General features: G+C 43.3%; 1 protein-coding gene across 1 annotated transcript in view; it reads left to right on the top strand.

Moving 5' to 3' along the window:
• Positions 1–23,196, top strand: part of SGPL1 (sphingosine-1-phosphate lyase 1) — a 416,168-nt gene that overhangs the window by 276,745 nt on the left and 116,227 nt on the right. Inside the window, exons 8-9 of the mRNA XM_085607136.1 lie at positions 19,701–19,809; positions 21,988–22,086. Coding sequence (XP_085463262.1) covers positions 19,701–19,809; positions 21,988–22,086 — 208 coding nt within the window. The remainder of the gene's footprint in view (positions 1–19,700; positions 19,810–21,987; positions 22,087–23,196) is intronic.

Genomic DNA, 23,196 nt, shown 5'->3' with positions numbered 1-23,196 from the left:
TTGGTGTCACTAACATTGCTAAAACCTCATTCTAATCCTGTTTAAAATGTGAAGGCGTGTTTCTCGACTACCCAGAGTGAAACTTTGTCACCTGTCTTTGGAAACTTCATTTGTTGACTGTGAGGAAAACGTTTTCTTATATGGTGTGGTTGTGCGACCTCACCATGTAATAAACTCACAAACCCATCTTGGGTCCAGTCATACTCGTTTGCAAAACCTTAGCTCAACCGTGGGTAGCTGTGGGTTCAAGCAATCCGTTTTTGTTAAAGGAACAAGTGCAAAGCATTTAGAAGTACCAAAACTGTTTAATAAGAAAGAAGTATGATATAAAGAAAATCCAACCCCAATTTATAAAAATAGCTCTTATTTTTAGACACTAAGGGGCCTATTAGCATGGCGGGCAGATCGCCACCACCCACCTGCCAAAACACCCCGCCGGACGGCCATTTACCCCCTGCCATATTAGCATGGCGGGGGGTACCGCGGCTGACGGAAAGACCGTCCGTCGCTTTTCCGCTGGTAGACAATCGTCACGACTGCCTGCCGGACGGAAAAAGACCATAATATGGTGGCGGTGCCACCGCCATCCATATTCTGATGATGGCGGTGGAATGCCTTTCCATGGCGGAGACTCTGCCATGGAAAGGCATGCAGTGTTTACTTTGGGGGCCCGTTGCGGGCCCCAGGGGGGTGGGGGGCTGGCTGCACTTGGGGGTACCCATGGTACCCCCATCTACATTGGCATTCACAAGGAGGCAGGCACCGCGCCTTGCCTGTCAGGTTGTGCATGCCAATGCACAACATGCATTCTCAACATTGTGGCGGGTGCTGCTGACAGCACCACCTGCCACAATGTTGAATATGCGGGATGAGACCACCAGGGTGACGGTCGCATCCTAATTGGCAATGCGAGACTGCCGCACCACTGGCAAACGGTCCCAGCACCGCTAGGCGCCTGCCATCCTAATGGGGGCCTAACAGGAGCAAAAACCTCCAGAAGGTTCCGGAAATATTAATTATTAATCAAATAATAAATAACTGCTTTTCAGTCAAATCACAAACGAGCATTGGCAACTAGCTGATTAACAGTGACATGAAAAACTTTAGTAAAGTGTGTTTGGTTACAATGGCCTACATTGGGCAACCAACTCCGGCAAGGAGCAAATCAAAAGGCCAGTGAGGCTAGGCAGGACAGTTACTTTGAAGGCAAAGCATTCTACAGTCCATTTCCAGGCTATTTGAGGGAACCTCCATAGAGCTATCTGCCTGCCCCCCCCCCTTTCCAGTGAAGGGTATTCCTAGACCACAGTAAAATGGCACCACTCATCCTTCTGAACTGGTCAGCCGCCCTCAACACCATCTCCCATCACATTTTGATCAACAGACTCCACCACACCTGAATCCAAGGAGACGCCCTCAAATGGATTGCCTCATACCTCACCTGTGGAACCCAGAGAATCAGTCTCCCACCGTTCACCTCCGTACTCAAGAAGATCTGCAACATCCCCCAAGGATCCACCCTCTGTCTCACCCTCATCAACACGTACATGACCCCCCTAGCCAACTCCGTCTGATCTCATGTACTCCACATCATCTCCTACTCCGACTAGTCCCAGCTCATCCTCTTGCTGTCAGAAGAACCCTCCACCACCAAAGCCAACTTCCACAGATGTATTGTGAATATCACCTACTGGATGAAGGACAATTGTCTCAAGGTCAACACGAACAAGACTGAGGGCCTCATCTTTAGGAAGGAACATCATCTCATCATGGAACGACGCCTGGTGGCCTACTGAACCATGCTTGTCCCCTGCCCGACGGACCACGCCCACAAGCTCTGCATCATCTTGGGCAGCAAAGCAATCTATGAAGAAACAGGTAAGCACAGTCTCATACACTTGCTTCCTCACCCCCCCCCCCCCCGCATGCTCCGCAAGATCTTCAGGTGACTTGCAGTCAACAGAAGGACCGTACAGGACCTCGTCAGCAGCAGGCTGGATTACACACTATGTAGGAATCACCGCGCTCCTCCTGATGAGGTACAGACAATAAAAAAACTCCGCAGCAAGACTAATTCCCAGATGGACTCACATCACACCACACCTCAAGAAGCAACACTGGCTCCCGATCCTGAAGAGATTCCAGTTCAAGATGTTGACACATGCATATAAAGCACTGCAAAACGAAGGACCAGAATACATCAACGTGCACATGACCTTCCTCCATCCAACCAGACTCCTGCGATCTAACCCCTGTTCCTCAAAGGCACCCCGCCCCGGATCCGTTGAGTCAACAGTGGAAGATGCTCTTACTTACATATGGCGGCCAATTCTTGGAACATCCTTCCCCTGCACATCAGGACTGCCTCATTGCGCCAACAATCCCGTAAAGGACTCAAAACCTGATTGTTCAAATCAACAGATCACCATGCAGCTGTTAGCAACTCCAGTGCCTTGAGACATTCGCGGATGATTTGCAGCACTTTATAAATGTTTCATTTCTTGATGGATTGATTGTTCCTGATGCAAGCGATACAGGATACGGAAAATAACTGTGGATTCATCGGGTGGCAGGGGTCTTCCTTTGGTCACCCTTGGGTCTACGACCACGGTAGGGGACTTTGGCCACAGGGGTCCATGTGCTTTGATGTCCGTTCGAAGTCCAATCAAAAATCAGTTTATACTGGTCTCCGGTTACAAGAAAACCAGCAGTTCTGTTTAACTGAGGGTAGTTAGTGACAGTACTGGTTAGGTAGTCATTTCTCCTCATGGGATCGGAAACCTTTAAAGCAGTGGCGGCTGCCTTGGAATGAGGGGGGCGAGGCAGGGGGGATGAAAAAAAAGTACAAAATTAACCTAACTTTTCCACCGCTGCTACAAGACTCCTCCATACTCACTCTGCTGGCAGCACCGAAAGGCCTGCTGATGCTGCGTTGTGATTGGTCTGATCGGCCTGTTTAGCCGCTCAGGCAATGCCTGGGAGCTTGGGCATGTTCTCCTTTGGGCTGTGCAAAACAGCCAGGTAGAGAAAATGCTAAGTGTGCATGACTGTTTGGTCGGCCCAAGAGGCCAAACCAGGACCCTCAGCAGCAAAGGAGACTTCATCCCCCAACCAAGAGCGCGCCAGGAGGCATGTTGGTAGAGTGGTGGGGAAAGGTGGTGTGGCCAGCTATCAGAACTATGCAATCATGCGGTATGGGATTTACTGGAGGTAATAGGAGGGGTAGTTGGCCCCCAAGAATGCCCTTGGGGGCCAGCTACTCCTCCTGTTACCTCCAGTATGTCCCACACAGCAGGATTGTGAGAAGTTGTCAGAGGTCATCCCTCCTTTCTCCACCTCTCTGCAAATACACAACTTGGCAAAATACTAGTTGGGGGATAAAGTCCCCGTGGCCTCAGATGGACCTTGGGGGCCACGAACCCGTCCTGGAACCTCCTGTACGTCCCACGCAGCGGAATTCCTAAGAGCTGGTTGGAGGCCTATGTTATAGTTGGTAATTGGCATTTGAAAAACCTTAGAAATTCATTGAAAAAAGATTAGGTTTTAGGGACATTTTAGTTAGTAATCAGCATTTAAAAAACCTATGAAATTCACTGAAAAAAACACAGATTTCAGTGACGGTGTTAGTCTGACATTTCTCTCGTACAAAACCAGAGAAATTCGGCCGTTATACTTAGTTGAGCTAACTATAACTCGCGCCCCCGCAATGTACTGCTGAGGAAGTCACATATTAAGTCACTCATGACATGGTCAGTGACCTCACTGATGACATCTCAAATGACAACACTGATGACATAACTTTATGTCTGATGCACCTCCTCACACCCTAATATAACCTTTCATACACCCACTGTAAAATACAGAGTTCCATTCTCGAAACCATAGACACACCAATACCAGTTAGTACATACTCACTCACTGATTCATAGGTCTACACAGATCCACTCACATCCATACAACCATACACATATACTGCCTTTTACTTATTAAGTTACTCATAGATATACCACTAAGACAGCCATTCACTCACCAACACAGCCATACGCACACTCGCTCACCCATACAGCCCCGCACAGATACACTCATGTACATATACACCCACTAAATCACCCAGTCACACATCTATGCAGGGATTTACACCCCCCCCACCCACACAGATACTCAGGCACCCATACAGGTACTCTGACAACCAATCATTAACCCATATAGACACTCATGTTGCTACTCACCAACCCATGCAGCCACTTACACACCAAATGACAGGCTGATACTGACATTAACACAGATTAGTCACTCACCCATACATTCACTAAGACACGTTTAATCACTCACTTATACAGTCAGTCATGCACCCACTAAATCATCCATTCAGACACTCATACACCCACTCATTCTTCAATACACCTTTGAGTATCTATATATAACTTTTTTTTTTAAACTGTCTCCTGATGATGTCATGAGTGATGTCATTTGAGATGTCATCAGTGATGTCACTGACCATCTCATGAGTGATGTAATATGTGACGTCATCAGCAGTGCATTGCGGGGGCACGAGTTGAAGTTAGCTCAACTATAACGGCCAAATTTCTCTGGTTTTAAATGTCAGACTAACTATAAAGTACCTGAAACCTGTGGTTTTTTTCAGTGACTATATATATTTTATTTCTGAAATTGACCAAATATTTTTTTTTTATCACAGCAGGCATATCCCTTTGTTGAAGGCTGCACTTCAAAATATAATGGCGTGTTAACCCAATTCGCGTGCATCAGTTACACATCACATCAATATTTATTTACTGCATTTTCGCTGCATTAATTTTTGGAAATGCTTTATTGTACGGTTGCTGTTCTTTTATTAGAACATTGGATTATTGGGAGCTCCCTTGAAGACAATGGATGCTCCATGCTTCTACGGGCCAGTAAAGGCCCGCAGAGCAACATTACAATGTTTTACAAATGCCTTTTGGAGAGCTTCTAGAGGCCTTTTTGTTTTATTTGTTAAAACATTCTGCCCTCTAGTGAAAGAATGTTCTAATAGCCTTATAGCCCTTCATAGCAAGGCTATACCGGCTCTTAAAGTCCCGCTCACTTGTCAAAGTCCCTGGCCTTCGGCTTGGGCCTTTAACGCGGGAGCGGGCCTTTAATAGCCGGTATAGCCAGCTACGGCGGGCTATAAAGCTATATTGATAGTACTTTAACTTTTTAAGTGTGCTTCTGAGCAGAGACTACTAGAATGCCAGCCGAGAATAATTTTTACTATGTTTAGCCAATAAGTTGAGAGAGATGCTTTACTTTTGAGCTATTTAGGATTGCTTCTTTTTTGAGCGCAGGTTGACTTTGTTTGGTGAGAAAATCTTAGTGTGTTTTTTAGTAGTTCATTGCTATCTAGGCAAGAAATCTAAAGATGTTTAGAGAAATAGAAGGAATGTGCCAAATAGAGTGTACTGTACTCGGATGAGACTTCCTAAATAGCGTTCTTCTGTCATGTATCTTGGATTCTTTAGTGAATAGTTCCACCTAGTGGCAGTCTTTCAGATTTCCTCTGACCGGTTTTTAGGTCTCGCCTAGGCATCGCGCATGCGCTGCTCTAGGAGGGCCATTAGCCATCGGTCTTCACTTTTGAAGCACTGTACTTGTGCTTGTGGTGGCATCCACCTTGCGGGAGCGAGCAGCGGCGCGGCCACGTTGGATGCCGCCGCAAGCACGAGTGCAGTGCTTCAAAAGTGAAGACCGCCGATCGGGCCGCGCTTGTCTTTCAGCGCTTGTTCTCTGTTTTTCTGCCTCCTCATGTACTGTTCGTGCTGCCACATCTCTTTTTTCACACTCTCCCTTTTGTTCTTTATACGAATCTACCCCTTCCACATCCCCATTGTTCTTGTTTTGCTATTCTGCTTTTCTAATTCATCTGTTTTCATCTCTCTCCTTTTCTCGTTCTTTCGCTGCCCTCCCTCCTTTGTAACTCCCCTTGCCTTCACAGTCCCTCAATTTTCAATACAATGAATTAACGCATTTGGTGCGTTTTTAAGCTAGTTGCTGATCTTGGGCTCTATATTGGGGGTACCGCGTTGAGCCCAGGCCTGCTACTGGTGCCGAATTGTGTGCTTTTAAGATGGTGGTTGGTCTGAGCGTAAGACTTGCGATTTGTTTAAGGCACTGGCTGCTCTTGGCGCCGTGTGCTCACTGTTAACACCGCAGTTATTCGAGGTGCTGCACTACTCTTGCCAGCAGACTCAATACTCAAGGAACAGGAAATACAATGAGGAAGGCTGCCCAGTAAAACCAGGTCAGTACAGGTAGCCCCATGCCGAGGGGATTAACTTGTAACTGCGTGCTACTGGTAGGGTGTTACCGCGTGGTAATGTTCATTTGGAATGCCGAGTTGGCACGCCATCAGTACCCAGGTTGCAATTTATAATCAGAGACCTGGGGTCACCTGTTTGGGTAACGTGAAAAAGAGAGTTCCCTTGTGCATATGTAACATTTGCTAGCTGCAGCTGTGTGCTTCCTGGCAATTTTGCAAACATTCGAGTGCTCCAAACGTCTAGCACTGTCATCCCTCTACCCTGGAAAGTTGCTTCTGGTGACGTGTTTTCCACTCGTTGGAAGAATCACACTTTGGAGAAGTCAAAGAGAGACAATGCTTTGAGACGGGCCACCCACTCGTCCCTAGCGTTGATATATGGACAAAGAGGCCAAGGACTGAATGGGCACAGAGGCTGATCTCCGACTTCCCCCTAAACTGATCTGTGTACAGAGAAGCCAATTAGTGAATGGTCATGAAAGGTCTTTGCTTTCAACCTTAGCGGTGATCTGCCGAGAAAGAGACTGGTTTTTAAATCACAGAGTAGGGCATTTAATTAAGATTATTACTAAACTCAGTTAGCAAAGTCTCGAGGATCCACTAAGAGTGATATCACATACATTTTATCCTTCTAGGAAGGGTAAAAGGAGGAGTCAGTTTGTCAGGGATTCATTTTGTGACCTGAAAGGTGTATCTTGACAGAAGTAGGTAATTCACTCAGCATTTTAACGCGCCTGCGACAGAGAGCCCCGAGAAGGAAGGGGCCAAGTCCCTGAGCTCCATCGCTTCATTAAGGATGACCTATAAAGGGAGAACCAGCGGCCCAGTATTGGACTGGCTTACAGATCTCCCATTTCACCCTCAGCAACCCACAACTTAGAATAAAGTCGACAACAGTCCAATGTAGCCAGCGTTTTCTAAGAGGATTTGTAGGCTAAGCGCGACTTTATGGAGATTTTTGGAGAAGCTGCTAGTAACAACTGTCCCAAGGGTTGGGGTTATTTCTCACAGTTTTTGCGACTTGAGGGTGTGGAAGGAGGGAGCGCCTCGGCAAAAAAACTTGGGTATCTAAACATGGAGTCCACTGATGCTAATGGTGCCTTCTTTACCTTAATTGCTTTGGTGTATCATTACATGTAGGACATTTAAATCTCACTCATGTCTCCTCTACTTCATGTATTTATACATCTAAGGTATTTAAATATCTCTGAAGCCAGCCCTAATGTGCTGTATTTCTATTCCTCAGACATTTAAATATCCTCATTCCCTCCTCTATTGGATTGATACACCTGCTGCATTTAAACATCTCTCTCTCTCTCTCTCCTGGAATATATATATATATATATACTGGGAACTATGATGTCCAGCATGCAGTGGAGGAGCAGGCACAGCACAAGGAGCTTCGCACTTGTGAGGCAGAGGAGGGGCGTGATCATGTGACTGGGAGTGGTCACAGCTGTTAAAACACCACAGCAAAGGACCCCTAACAAGTATACAACTGAAACGGGCACTGAGGAATCCATTTGAAGGAAGAAACGCGTCTCCCGAGTGTTTCAGGGTCCCTTTCTATGCTAGTGCACTGTCAACAAATAAAGCCGCCTTTAAGTCCCCCGGAGCACTGTCACACTCTTTTCTAGTGTGTGTATGTATATATATATATATATATATATATATATATTACCTACTGGCGGTCGCCAGTAGGTAGTTATAGTTAGGACCCCTTTTCCATAGGAAATCCGCAACATTCTATTTTGAATAACTTTGGCGCCGGTTGACGAATCCTCGCGAATTTCTCAAAATAGGTGGGGCGCTACGCTCCGCTCCTACCCTGAAAGTCTCGGGGGGATTCGTCAAGCGGGGGCTGAGATAAAAGGGGGGTCCCAAGCATTTTTCCATAGGACCTTTAGACAGGGCTACAGCCCGAACGGCTGAACAGAATTACTAGAAATTTGGCAGAGAGGTAGTCCCTAGGTCAAGGAAGTGCCTTTTGTAGGTTTGGTGTAAATCTGTTCAGTAGATTCTGAGAAAATAGCCTTTAAATCAATATATATATCTGAGCCAGCTTACGGTACGCTTACCGTAAGCTTACCGTACGCGTACGGTGGCGTGCGCGAGCGCGATTCTGATTGGCTGTTACATCTAAGTAAACATTCGAATCGGTCGAAACGAGGAAGCGGCGGCCGCCATTTTCTCTCTCGCACTCTGAGGGGGGGGCTGTAAACAAAGGCAAAAAACATATAAAGGGGCTGTTTAGACAGCGCCCATGCACATAGCCATGTTAGTTGAGTCCTCAAAGATCCCCCAAGGCCAAAAACGGTAAATTTTTATTTTTTGAAAATTTCGCCGATTACGCTTACCGTACGCGTACGGTGCGCTTACGCTACAAATTTTAATTAAAAAAAAAAAAAACACTCTGTGCATGGCATATTATTGTCATCACTTACAAATTAAATTTAACAGATTACCTATCACAAGGAAGCGCATAATATGTCCTCCATGTGCGCACGGTGCGTAACGTGGGCACGTGGTGCGCGTAGCGCACTGCGTGCCCACCTTGCGTGTACGGCACTAACTGCGTAAAGTGGGCGCGCGGTGCGCGAAGCGCACCGCGTGCTCTCTGTGCGCGCACGGTGCGCGAAGCGTTAAGTGGGCGTGCACGCCACGAATGGCGTAAAGTAACTTAGCATTTAAAAAACCGTACAAATTCACTGAAAAAACCATAGGTTTCACACACGTTATAGTTAGGAATTAGCATTTAAAAAACCTTGCAAATTCACTGAAAAAACCATAGGTTTCAGACATGTTATAGTTAGCGGAAATTTTACTGATAAAAAACCAATGAAATTCCCCCGTTATAGTTAGTGCAGGCAACTATAACTCACGCGACCGCAATCTTCTGCTGATGACATATGTGTCTTTATGAAAAAAAAATATTTGTAATATATGTATAGCTAAAAATTTATGGAGGAAGACATGGGCAAATAAGTGTCTAAATACAGTATTAGCATCAGCAGAGGATTGCGGTCGCGTGAGTTATAGTTGCCTGCACTAACTATAACGGGGGAATTTCATTGGTTTTTTATCAGTAAAATTTCCGCTAACTATAACATGTCTGAAACCTATGGTTTTTTTCAGTGAATATATATATATATAAAATTTATTCTCTCTCAAAGAAAGCACTCTCGGGGGCAGATATGTGGATTTTTTCTCGTCTGAATTTGGTACTAAATTGGCTTCATATATCAAAGATACCAAGGACTTTTTAAATCATGTGGAAAATATACTCTGGGAAGATAACTTTGTAATGATGACTCTTGATATATCAAGCTTATACACTAGCATCAGTCATAATCAAGGATTAGAGGCAATCAAGTACTTTTTGGACAATCGTCCAATAAATTTGGCAGAACACAATAATATGCTAATTGAGTTCGTGGGATTTTGCCTATGTAATAACATTTTTCTGTTCCAGGATCTTCTATTTAGACAGATACGCGGTACTGCTATGGGGACCTGCTTCGCCCCCAGCTACGCGAACTTGTTCGTGGGCTGGTGGGAGGAGCAGGTGGCCCGGGCAGAGAACAATAAGTATTGGACAGAAAATGTGATAAGCTGGACCAGATATATAGACGATCTGTTTATTGTCTTTAGAGGTACTGAACAACAAGCAAATGAATTTGTTAGAGTACTCAATAACAATGATCTTAACCTTAAATTCACAGGAGAAATAAGTAAGACATCTGTGAATTACTTGGATCTGGTGGTATTCCCTGCGGAGGGCAGACTGTGCACGCGTTTGCATAGGAAACCCACCGCGGGTAATTCCGTGTTACATGCTAGAAGTTGCCATTCTGAAAAAACGATAACCAGTATTCCTTATGGCGAACTGCTTAGGATCAAGCGGAACTGTACACGGGACAGCGATTATCAACTCGCAGCTAAAGAAAGTGTAGAAAGATTCAGGATGAGGGGTTATCATAAGGAAATTCTTGATGAAGCAGTCAGAAAAGTGGAAGTGAAACCCAGAACTGACTTGATCAAAGATGAAGATCATAAGATGAGACAAAAGAAAGAGAGTGATAATAAATTCAGAATAATAATTGATTATTCGGAAGATCCTCATTATCTCTCTAATATCCTGAGCAAGAACTGGCATATTATAAAATCAGACCCTATAATAGGTAAAGATATGCCAAAAGCACCACTCATGACATTCAGAAGGGCTAAAACACTGCGTGACGACTTAGTTCACAGTCACTGCAGCAAAGAGAGCAAGATATTACCATTTGGAAAGATAACAGGTTTCTATCCTTGTCTCAAATGTAGAGCGTGCAAAAACAGCAAAAAGGTCACACATTACAATGTACCTGGCTTAGATCATCCCAGGAAAATTAATAAGTTGATGAACTGCAACACCAGTTTCACTGTATACTGTTTGGTCTGCCCTTGTGGCTTGCGCTACATAGGGAGCACTATACACCCCACGAAAGTGCGTATTCTAGAACATCTAAGGGCCATTAATAACAAGGATGTATTGTATCCGGTGGCAAGACATTTTGAATCATTCCATCAGAGCAACAGAGAATTAAGTTTTTTCTGTATGGACCATGTGCCACTCAATGTTAGAGGGGGTGATAGACAGTTGCGACTAAGAAGACTTGAATCGAGATATATCATCGATACTCAGACCAAGATGCCACTAGGCTTGAACAGTGGGGAAGAGATGGCTGTTCATTTGTAGTCATAAATCTCTATGTATCTGATATCTGTTCTTTTTTATATACATATTTCATTTGTCCTAAATAATGCACTAAGTCAATGGCAGCAATCACCCATTCAGGGTATAATTATAAGTTGAAATTCGTTAACCATTACGAATGCCCATGCAGGGCATGATTGTTTTTCAATGTACGCATTCAAATGTAAGAATGATTTGCATGTTTAGTAATGGCTGCCATCGTAGGACTGAAGTAAGTCCTCTGTTGTTGTTCATGAGACAAGGCATGTATTTATGTTCACTGAAAGTCGACGCCGGTTGCAATTGGCAAAGGTGGTAGCCGAAACGCGTTTTGCTGTGAGTGCTGAAATAAAAAATTCAGAACACTGTTCCCGTGAGTGCTGGTATCTGTTGGTGTACCGAGAGCTTGGACTGTACGCGGTGTCCGTCACCGCGTTGGAAGCACCCGATCGTGAGTGAAGGGATTAAGACGGAAAGTTGAGCTGGATATATATATATATATATATATATGTATATATATATATATATATATATATATATATATATATATATATATATATATATATATATATATATATATCTCTCTCAAAGAAAGCACTCTCGGGGGCGAGTTCAAAAGTTTTTATTTTATGGACTCCCCGTAACCAGACGCGTTTCGGTAGACGCCTATATCGATGGTAATATGGCGCGCCAGAAACGGCCCTCTTTTATGTCAATTACATTCACATTTACTAAACACTGACAATGGACATTTTCAGCCATAAATGGCAGACATCTTGTAATGTGCAAAAGATTTTTCTCAAAGTCACAATGAACAGATGTACCTGAACAAATATATAAATGTTCGTAGACAGTATATATTCCGTCACTCTAGACCAATATAGCCCCCGAATGGGCCTAAACATCCCAACCAAATGGCGTCCATGTCATCAAATTTCATTAATGCCAAACAATTCATCGATTTGAGCAGCAAGATATGGTGACACCTTTCATACCAGTTTCGATCTTTCTAACACAAATGCCCAACGATATCATTGATACGTTCTCAGATAATGTTGTTAAGGAGCTAATGAACCTACAAGGGTGTGATCATGTTTCGTCAAAAAAGCGTAATTTTACCCACAAGCAGTACTTGGAGATTAAAAGCCTTAAAGAAGATGCATCTATTGTCTGTAAGCCCTCGGACAAGGGCGGTAATGTTGTGCTGCAGACATTTAATGCTTACAATAAAGATGCCTTACGCCAACTTTCTGATGAAGTATTTGATGAAAAGGTGAGTAGGGCTGTGTACAACACGAGTATTGTTGATTGTCATGTGTTATTGAAAAGTTGGTACGATAAGGGCAAAATAGAAACAGAGGAGTATTTAAGTCTGAGGCGTTTAATTCCTGTAACCCCTTGTTTTTATCATTTGCCCAAGGTGCATAAAGACGCCTTGTAACCACCAGGGAGGCCAATTGTTTCATCACAGGGCAGCCTTTTAGACCACATTTCAATATTCATAGATCACTTCTTAACTAGTTTTGTGGTGAAATTAAAATCCAATTTTAAAGACACTAAAGATTTTTTGCAACATATAACAGATGTTATATGGCAGGATGGTGACCAGATGATTGTGATGGATATCACAAGTCTATATACCTGTATATCGCACCAACAAGGTTTACAGGCAGTTTGCTATTTTCTCAAGAATCGATCATTGAAATACTTTGAGCATAGCTAGATGCTGATCGAGTTCTTAAAATTCTGTCTGCACAGTAACATCTTTCTGTACCAGGACCAGTATTGCAAGCAATTATCTGTAACGGCCATGGGCACCTGCTTCGCCCCCAGCTACGCAAATTTATTCGTGGGCAGGTGGGAGGAGCAGGTGGCCTGGTCGGAGGCCAATAGTGTCTGGACCAACAGGGTTGTGGCCTGGTACAGATATATAGATGACCTTTTCCTGGTGTGGAGGGGGACAACTGAAATGGCGATAGACTATGTTCAAATATTGAATAACAACAATTTGAATCTCAAATTCAATGCTGAAATTAGCGACAAGACAGTGAATTTCTTAGATCTAGAAGTCAGTATTCTTGATAACAAAATCTGCACCAAATTGTATCGAAAACCCACATGCCCGCAGTGGCCATCCTCCCAAATTAATCAACAGTATCCCCTATGGGGAATTACTGCTGATTAAGAGGAACAATACTAGGCAGGTGGACTATCACAAATATGCAAGTGAATGTATTGAAAGATTCAGAGCTCGTGGATATGGTGAGCAAATATTGAATGGAACTCTAAAGAGAGTGAATTCCATCCCCAGAAATAAATTGTTGGGAGAACAATCCCCTTGAAAAAACAATGAATGTAGTTTCCATATGATAACTACATTCTCGCAGGATTCCGAGATGTTACGAACCATTCTATGCAGAAATTGGAATCTGGTGAGAATGGATCCGGTCATTGGAATGGAAATTCCAAAACAACCACTGTTAACATTCTGAAAAGCAAGGGCCCTTTGGGATTCTCTAACGAGCAGCTATATGAGGAAAGATACACCTAAACTGTTCAGTGGGGACCTAAAGGGGTTCTGTCCTTGCGGAAAGTGTAAAGCCTGCACAGGGAGCAAGAGTTCTTTCTTACCAGGTGTAAAGAAATCTAAATACATCAAGAAATGTATTGCATGCAGTACTCCGTACACGGGCCTTAATTGCCCTTGTGGACTTGGGTACATTGGTAGTACCATACACCAGACTACGATGCGCATCTTCGAGCACACAAGGGCAATTAAAAACGGAGATATGACATACCCGGTAGCTCGCCATTTACAAGCTAAGCACAATAGTGACCGGTCTCTTCTTTCTTTGCTATTGATCATGTACCGTTGAACCCAAGGGGTGGAGATAGGGTTACCAGTCTAAGAAGACTGGAATCCAGGTATATAATCGATCTCCAGACCAAAACACCTGACGGCCTAAATTCCAATTAGGAGCTTGCCGTGCATTTAGGCGAATAGTTCCATGCCTATGGGATTATCGTAAGTCACTGTTTGGTATCTGATTTTGAACTCCAATAAATTTGACAATAATTTGGGTATTAATAATGCTTATGCAGGGTGAAGATGTAATGTATATTCGATGGATTTTTTACCGAATAATAACATAGGGAACTTTTTAAAGTTTTTTTTTTTTAGCTGAAAATGCAATGTGCTTAAATTCGTTGTTGCTATTACAACTGACTTAAAGCCCATTCAGGCCGATATACATGAAATCGATGAATTGTTTGGCATTAATGAAATTTGATGACAATGACGCCATTTGGTTGGGATGTATAGGCCCATTCGGGGGCTATATTGGTCTTGAGTGACAGAATATATACTGTCTACGAACATTTATATATTTGTTCAGGTACATCTGTTCATTGTGGCTTTGAGAACAATCTTTTGCTCATTACAAGATGTCTGCCATTTATGGCTGACATTGTCTATTCTCAGTGTTTAGTAAATGTGAATGTAATTGACATAAAAGACTCTGTTTCTGGCGCGCCATAATACCATCAATAAAGGCGTCTGCCGAAACGCGTCTGGTTACCGTGAGTCCGTACAATAAAAACTTTTGGACTCGCCCCACAGAGTGCTTTCTTGTTGTTCAAAGTGGAATATGAGGTTGAAGCTGCCATTATTGCGGGTACACCGCCCGCGAAAAGCACCCACACGTGAGAGCACGAAGGAGGTGGAATGAAGGAGCTGTGATACACATATATATTTCAACTCACATTTTCCACAAACGCTGCCTAACTTGTTGCCTTGTTGGTACCTTATAAGTGTTTAGTTATCCAGCACAATATCCTTGGTGCAACAACATTAACTGTTGCATGGCGAAACACTTAAAAGGTCCCAAAGGCGAGACCTATTGGCTATGCCAATGCTTGTTTATGTTGCTCTGAAGATTCTAACTGCGTTGTTTGAAATGTTTCTATTCAGTAAGGTAGCTTTTAGTGGAAAGGGAAAACAACACAGGCTTTGGCAAAAGCATCAGGCCGGGGGTTTAATTTGTTAATGCATGCAGACATTTGTTCATGCCCGTGCTACCATGCATTAGCACGTAAGAACCAGACTTAATGGCCTGGGTAGTGCTTGTTTGGACGAGATATGGGGGCCACTATTACAACTATTGTGGCTTTTCTATCTATGGCTATTGTAGCTCTAAGTGAGCTAAATTAGACACCGTGTCACTGGAATTATGGAGCAGCCGGTGGCAGACCAAATAATGTGGCAGCTTTAACTAAATTATGCATATGGCCATGTCTGAACTGGGGTGGTGTGGTTAACAAAATAACGATGGATTAAACCCAGATCTGTGACTGGGGGTGAATGTTTTGCCAATGTGCAACATTCCGTCCACCATCTTGTGTGTTTTGCTGTTCGCCCTATGTGGGAAGGGTATGCCCAGACGTGGGTCCCGTGCTCACTACGCCACTGGAGTCAAGCTATCCTGGCTGAAGAGGGGTGAAACCCCGAATCCGGTCCTAGGATGCTTGATTCCGGTCCAGGGAAGACATGGCTTGGCAGTTCGGGCTGGACTGTTCCCATGAGGCACAGGGTCAAGACTGATTTGCATATGGCCATGTCTGAACTGGGGTGGCGTGGTGAACAAAATAACAATGGATTAAACCCAGATCTGTGACTGGGGGTGAATGGTTTGCCAATGTGCTACATTCCGTCCATCATCTTGTGTGTTTAACTAAATTATGCAGCACACAAAGATGCATTTGGTAGCACTTTGTGGCAACATTATTTTAGGAGTTTTACTGTAGTACCTCAAGAACACATGCTGCAAGTTTTCAGCCTAATGCTAGAGTGTGTCTAGTAACGGTGTGCTGCCGTGCATTATGCTGACATGGGCTGGCGAAGAAAACTGCTGTATCTGGGATAAATAACAAGCATTGGCATAGTCAATAGGTCTTGCCTCTGGGACCTTATAAGTGTTTTGCAAGAGACTAGCACAGAAGTAACGAGTGGCATACAATTAGAAAGCCCACACATGGGAATGGTGGAGGATATATCCAAAACAGGCAGGATGGGGAGGAGGGATATACCTAAAACAGACGGTGAGATGTAGGGTTTTAGCTACAGCAGTGGGTGGGATGGAGGATTTTAGCCACAGCAGTGGGTGGGATGGGGGCTAAAGCCACAGTAGAGGGTAGGAGGGGCGGGTATAGCACACCTTGTTTGGGGGCGGTGGAGAGGTGCCGCCCTCTACCAATCTTGGGGGAAGAAATGTTGGAAACATCTCCTCTCTGCGGTGAATGTGAGTCACGAAGGAGTATATGCGAAGGTAATATATTGTTTTGGCATTACCCCTTATGAGGGAAATTCTATTTTTCCGGCTGATCTGAATCAGCGTGGAGCATAAGTAAGTTCTAGACTACATATGACCTCCTGAAACAAAGGTAGTGTGACTAAAACATGGCACGTGTCTGAGAAAGCTATTATGCGAGTAAATAATGTATATGGGATTTCTTGTACATCAGATAAGGAACGTGTGCCCGCACTTACATAGGTTAGCGCCAACCCAAGACAGACTGCTTGATGGTGGAGGGAGGGTGAATATAAAATACATGGGAAATGTTGCTGACCATATATCTTTAGAAACTAGGTTCAAAACACATGGAGTCCTATGAATCCCAGCAAAACTATTTGGGCTGAAAGCAAAAGGTATAATGTAGTCTGTGGTGGTTGTGAAGCACTTTTATGTCGTTCGGCTAGGTTGGCTCTGTGGAAAACTGCGCAAAATAAAATGTGAATTCTGCCGGTTACCCACGCTCTATTCTCAACTTCAAATTATTAAAGATAAAACTTTAACCCTTGGTGTCAGAAAGAGTTACCTATATAGTCGCTGAATTGCACAGCGTGAAAAGGCAAAATCTGAGATCAAATCCTAGTTTCATTGCTTGACCAAATTGTGTGATCCTATGCAAATAGTAATTTCACCGTGCCTCATTTTTGTGCTTTACAACATATTAGAGAACTTTCAAATACGTGAGTTCCAAATGTGTGGTTTACAAAAAAAACCTGTCTTTTGTTTGATTAATAGGCTATATTATTGCTCTATCTGCAACAAAAATCTAGGCCACATATATTGTCCCTCTTCTAAAACAGTTTGACCCACCTCCAGTGCTCTACATGTAATGCACATTTCTTATTCCTCCTGTACCAGCATAGAGAAAGCATAACTAATAGATGATACTGCTACATCCACGAATACTGCCACCCGCTCTCTGGAGCCCAAGGTATCTCCCTGTAGTAACATTGATGATAGTGTTCTTGTAGAGGGAGAGTGGTCACAACATATACTAACCCAATTGCTGACTAACTTGCCACCTGTGAGTAGGGGGACAAGCCTAGAGGCTACTGGAGATGGATTTATGGGCCAGACATTGTACTCGGTAACTGGGTCCCAAGTTGTATGCAATGGGGGAAGTACCACTGTTGAGCTATTCTCCTCTGCTTTCGATGGTGCCAAACAACCCCATGAGCTCCCTATTAAAATGCTGTCATGGAATGTAGCAGGATTAACTAAGCTATTGCTGGAGGATGAGTGGGGACTATTTATTGAATCGTTTGACATCTGTCTCTTTCAGGAGACGTGGTGTCTAGCTCCCAATCATAGCTGTGCATATACATCCTTCTGGGTGAATGCGGCCCAATTTACTAGGGGCAGGCCTTCAGGAGGGCTGTGTATGTGGATCAAAACTACACACCAGTGTAGAATATCAATAGTGCCCATTGCCTCTTGCGACCTACTGTCAGTTAGGCTGGTGCTTCCACCTGGGCTGTCACTAATAATCTATAATTTATATAACAAAGTGGAGAACTGTAGTGAGGAGACCAAGGTCATCAGTATGTTAGAGCAAGCACTTCCGGAGAAAAAACAGTAAAGATAATCTATTGGTAGCTGGGGACATAAATTCCACCTTTGAACCATTGGCGGCCTCCTCATTTGACCTAGCTCAGGAACAGGATATTCAATGGGGCATACCCCAGATAGATCTCCCCTCTGTAAGATAGACCACAAAGGCAGGCTAATTGCTGGCCCTGGCTCTAAACTGTGATCTTAGAGCCACTACTATCAGATGCCCTTCTGATCGCCAGTGCAAAATGACATACAACAGGTTGGGACATAGAAGTAAAATAGACTATTTTTCGGCATATGTCAAGCTTTGGCCTACAATTGTGGATATGAAAGTAGTTGATCGCATAGACCGCGACCACAGTGCTATTGGGCTGTTACTACAGGATGAAGTATCCCCTGGTCAGTTGACCTATGGTAATGAAGATATAGGTTGCCTCTTGTACACTAATAATGTTAGAACGATTAGGTGGGACTGTGTGGTGAAAAATCCAGATGCACTTGAAGTGGTTAAGGGTAGTGTAATTGTGGACTGAGTCCTTATCAAAACTCTCTCCATGTCATAATTGAGGAATTTGCTATTAGTCACAACAAATTACTAGCCCATGTTAGAGGGGAGAAGAAAGGCGCAGGGGAAAACCGTCCCAAACCCTGATAATTGGTGTAATGGGGAATGTAGAATAGCCAAGAGTCAGATATAACCAATAGCAGGACCTGCTATTGGCAGGTGCTAAATAAAGCTGAATGGGAGAGTGCATAATGGACAAACCTGCATGAAGCACTCTCCAATACAGATAACAAGTCCTTTTGGAAAACAGTTGTGGTCTGCTTAATTGGAAGACAGTTGTAGTCTGCCTACATGGTGGCAAACCTGCTCTTGACTTCTGTTTTCAGCCCCAGGAATGGATGGCACATTTTGGACGGCTTTATTCTATTAAATGTGACACAGCCAAGGGTGATGATGTGGCTACGAAAACAAATTCCAACCCAAAGCACAATAGTTTGACATTTTAGTTAAATGACACGCTAAAATCTATTAATTTTTGTATTCCTGGTCGTGCCACGGGCCCAGATAGACGGCCAAATGAATGGTATAGGGAAAATCCAGAAATCTGAGGGGCCATATATTAACCTGCAACAATTTTGGCTGGTATGGGGATTTCCCCTTCTCAAGAATCTGCGGAAATATTACCATCTACAAGAAAGGGGAACCGGGCAAACCTGACCAATCATAGGCCCATAAGCCTGATTGATTCATTAAAAAAATCTTCTGTAAACAGGCTTTGGCCCGTATCCAAGATTGGATAAGCAATGAGGGTGTGCTTTCTGATTAGCAAGCGGGGTTTTAGGTCCCTTTGAGACTTATTGGCTTTGTCAGTTTTATTTTTTGCCATGTTGTATAGCAGTGCGGCTGTTGTGCAGCATAGTCAAAATAATTTAAACAGTGCTGTGATATGGTCAATGCTGTTTGTGTCATCGCGCAGATTTAAAAAAACAATTTCAGCCATGCTGCTGTACAACATGAAAAAAAAATACTGATAAAGCCAATAGCTCTTGTATGAACGAGAGCTATTGGCTTTGCCACTTCTAATTTGACAGGTCGCCACCCAAAAAACATAACTCTTACAATATTTAAACATTATTTCGAAATTCGGTATTAACCATTTTGGGGTGGCAACAAGCTAAGGTCCTCTCTCTTTCATTTGCTAATGTGTCAACAGTTTGGGTCAGTTGTTTAATGCAGCTCTTTACATTGTTGCAGAATTGCCCCGACCAGTGCACATGCAGCGTTTGATAAAGCAGCTCATTATTTCGGAATGAAGATGGTACACATTCCTGTGGACCAGACGACTATGCAAGTCAATGTTAAGGTACTGTTAAAACGTTGATAAATCTTGAAGATATATGCCATGGAAATTGAGATACTATCTTTTATACTCAATGCTATCATTTTGCTAATTATGTAATTTGTTTGATCTCATTTGATGTAGGTATAAGCAGATAATGGTTCATTTGTCCAGGAAATGCTGTTTTCCCTGGAATACATCATTGTAAAGAATGCTTGTCATATAAACAGTTTGTTGCAATTGTATCGAGTAGCATGCATGAATGGTGATTTAGAGAACATGCAACCTGTAATTTAAAATATGTAGTTATGTATAGCTTACAGAAACACATTTCTGAGCATTTACTTGCAATAAAGAAGTCTTTTAGATTTAATTTATTGAGATAGAGCAACATTTAATTATTTTGAATCTGTGACAAAGGGAATCCAAAAAGGTAGAATCCTTAGGTAAATAAAGTGTTTGTGTCCGAGGATCTGGCGTTGCACAATCAATGACGAGCTTTATTCGGCTGATATGCAACCATAAAAGTATTGACAATCAATAATATATAAAACATCCAGAGTATAGCCGCAATAGTTCCTTGTACATCATCTGTCATAATATACAAATACAACGTAAAAAAGGATAAAACATGCATAAAAAGAACCTTCTCAAAGTTCTTCTAAGACGATGCTACAGTATATTATTCGGAGCCAACGTGAATACAGATAAAAAAACAGCAACTTAATCAAAGTGCATTGAACTTCTAGGGTTTACAGCTGCCCATATACAAGAACTTGCCTAAAAAACACGTTTCTTAATCATGAAGCTGTTTTAAAAAGAGTAGTGATTGAGTGCAATGTGTCAGATTTCTAATTGTAATAAAAGGAATAATTTTTTGTGTGCATATTTTGGTATAAACTACAGAAAAGGGTAAAATGTAGTGTAGACTGGTTGGAGGTGTTATTACAAGGACATACAAGTGATTCAAAATTGTTCTGAAAGCCAAGGCGAAAACATAATAAGTATTTTATTGTGTCTGACCGAAAGTGAAACATTAAAGAGCATTCCCATCTTCCTCTCCCACTGCGTGAGTACTTGCTGGGGGTATTTCCGGGGTTCACCTACACATAACTTGGAATGGATGATTTTATTGTTTCTGTGCTTAAGTCATTTTGTCAGAAGAAATGCGAGGTAGAGAGAGGGACAAATAAAAGCTTACAGCAGAATTGTTTTTTGAACATCTGAATAGCTGAGGGATGCCAAATGCACAGACTCGTGCTCCATACACAGCAACCAGTGCACCGCTACCCTAATGAGCCCTTTGAAGGCCGGTACTATTTTGTTGAATGTTTAGACACCTTTGGAAAGACTACCACTTCTGGCTTATGCTTTTCGGATTATGCTTTCCACCAAAATAGCACATGAAGGCCCTGGTGGTATTTGTGACTAAGCTAAGGAGAGCAATAGTGGCAGGCTGTCCTTACCTAGACCACTAGTTAATCAGCACATCTTTACCAACTTTCCAGCTCAATAATCAGCACATTAGAAACACGCTTTTGCATTACTTAGTTCTTTCTATAAATTCGAAGAAGTTGTTTGATTCTTTGTCAGTGTTTAAGAATTCAGTGATAAACATTAATTATAAATGCAAATATGTGACGTTACATCGCGTGGTAACACCACGCGGTAGGTAACAACGCGGACGGTAAACCGTCCGCATTGTTACCACGCATGGCAATACAACGCAAGTCGTTTCTACGACTTGCACTAGGTGGTGCGCTGGATTTAGGAATAGTATTAATTACTATTCCTACTCCAGTTAGCGCAACAGCAGGGAATGTGTTGGACTAAAAATCCAATCCAATCCTTGGTGTTTCATTCCATGGTGTTGCACGCCATCTAGCGCAAGTCATTGAAACGACTTGCGATGTAATGCCATGCGTGGTAACAACGCGGACGATGTAACGTCCGCGTTGTTACCAACGCGCGTGGTACTGACAGCGTTGTAAATGCTGTCTCCCATAAATACTACTGTAATCCATTGCTTGCCTAGTTGCACAGCCATATATTGTACTATTTGTTCAGGGCTGTTTTCAAGAAAGTTGCGCTAGAAATTATTCTTAAAACTTTTAGAATCAGCTACATCATAACTTACATCCATGCATGCTGTGTTTTCCTAACTTTTGTTATATAAACCATTTTTTCTATATCTTTATTCAGGCACTGAAAAGAGCAATTACCAAGAATACTGCAATGATAGTCTGCTCAGCTCCTCAATTCCCACATGGAATAATCGACCCAATTGAGGACGTGGCAAAGGTAATGAAAACGCAATTCTGATTTTCATAGATTGAGGAAAAGGAAAGGGCAAGATCTTCCTCATTTTTAAGAGCTGTGTGTTCTACATTTTCCTGTCTTCCATAATTGTTTTTTTTACCAACATTCAAACTTAAATCTGCAATTAATAACAATTGTTACTGGATCGCTGATGCACATTTTTTTCAAGTGTGATGAGTAATTCCTAATGCTGGTGGCACCAGGGACTTTGGGCAGATTACCATGGCGGCCACACACCTGCTGATGTTCCTTATGCTAGTTTAGAGATATTATTCTGGAACATTGTGAGTTGTATTAGTAAGGTTTTTTTATTTGGATTTGCTTGGATTTTTATAAACAATTTCCAATACTTTTTCTTGGGTAAACTTGGGGGTATATTCACAAGAACGTGTGATAACTACCGCAAGAGGTGCCTCACGCAACTCTCAACATCGCAGCCCATTGCAGGAAAATTACACCGTGCCAACCAAGTATTCACAACGCGGCGGTAGCATGCGATAGTCACCAGATAACGCATCAAATGGCCGCGCAAAATCCAATGCCACGCTACTAAAACGCGAACACAAAAAAAATGTGACGCGGCCAATCACCGTACAGAAAGTCGTGAAAACCAGCCACAGGCCTGCAAAAACCACGCGTCTGGTGGGGAAAATGCACCATAAAAACACAGAAACACACCAGAAACGAGCCAAAGCACATAGCAACATGGATGCAACCTGACCCTTCGCAGAGGCCAACGCAAACACCACAACCCCCACAGACCACCAGCAAGGAACAACGGGGTCGGGGAATGCCAAGGAGAAGAGGGAGAGAAAGACGGGGTGCAGACCGCAGGAAAACAAGACCAGCGTCACGGAGGCGACAGAACACTACCAGCAACAGACCCACAAGCAGACCACCTGGAATGCAGTCGGAGTGCAGAGGATGCCAATCCAGGAGGCAGAGGCGCCGGCATGACGTGACAACCGAAACCAGGCACAAATCCCCTGCCAACAGGAAGGCAGCAACGGCGACAGGAGGTGGCAGTCCTGCACCACAGGAGGAGCTGGAGGAAACCGAGGCCACAGTCCTCAATGTGGAGACGGTGCAAAG

The sequence above is a fragment of the Triturus cristatus genome, chromosome 1_2, assembly GCF_964204655.1.
Source record: "Triturus cristatus chromosome 1_2, aTriCri1.1, whole genome shotgun sequence".
Classification (NCBI taxonomy): domain Eukaryota; kingdom Metazoa; phylum Chordata; class Amphibia; order Caudata; family Salamandridae; genus Triturus; species Triturus cristatus.
The sequence above is the reverse complement of the archived record's forward strand: the minus strand, read 5'-3'. Positions and strand labels throughout refer to the sequence as shown.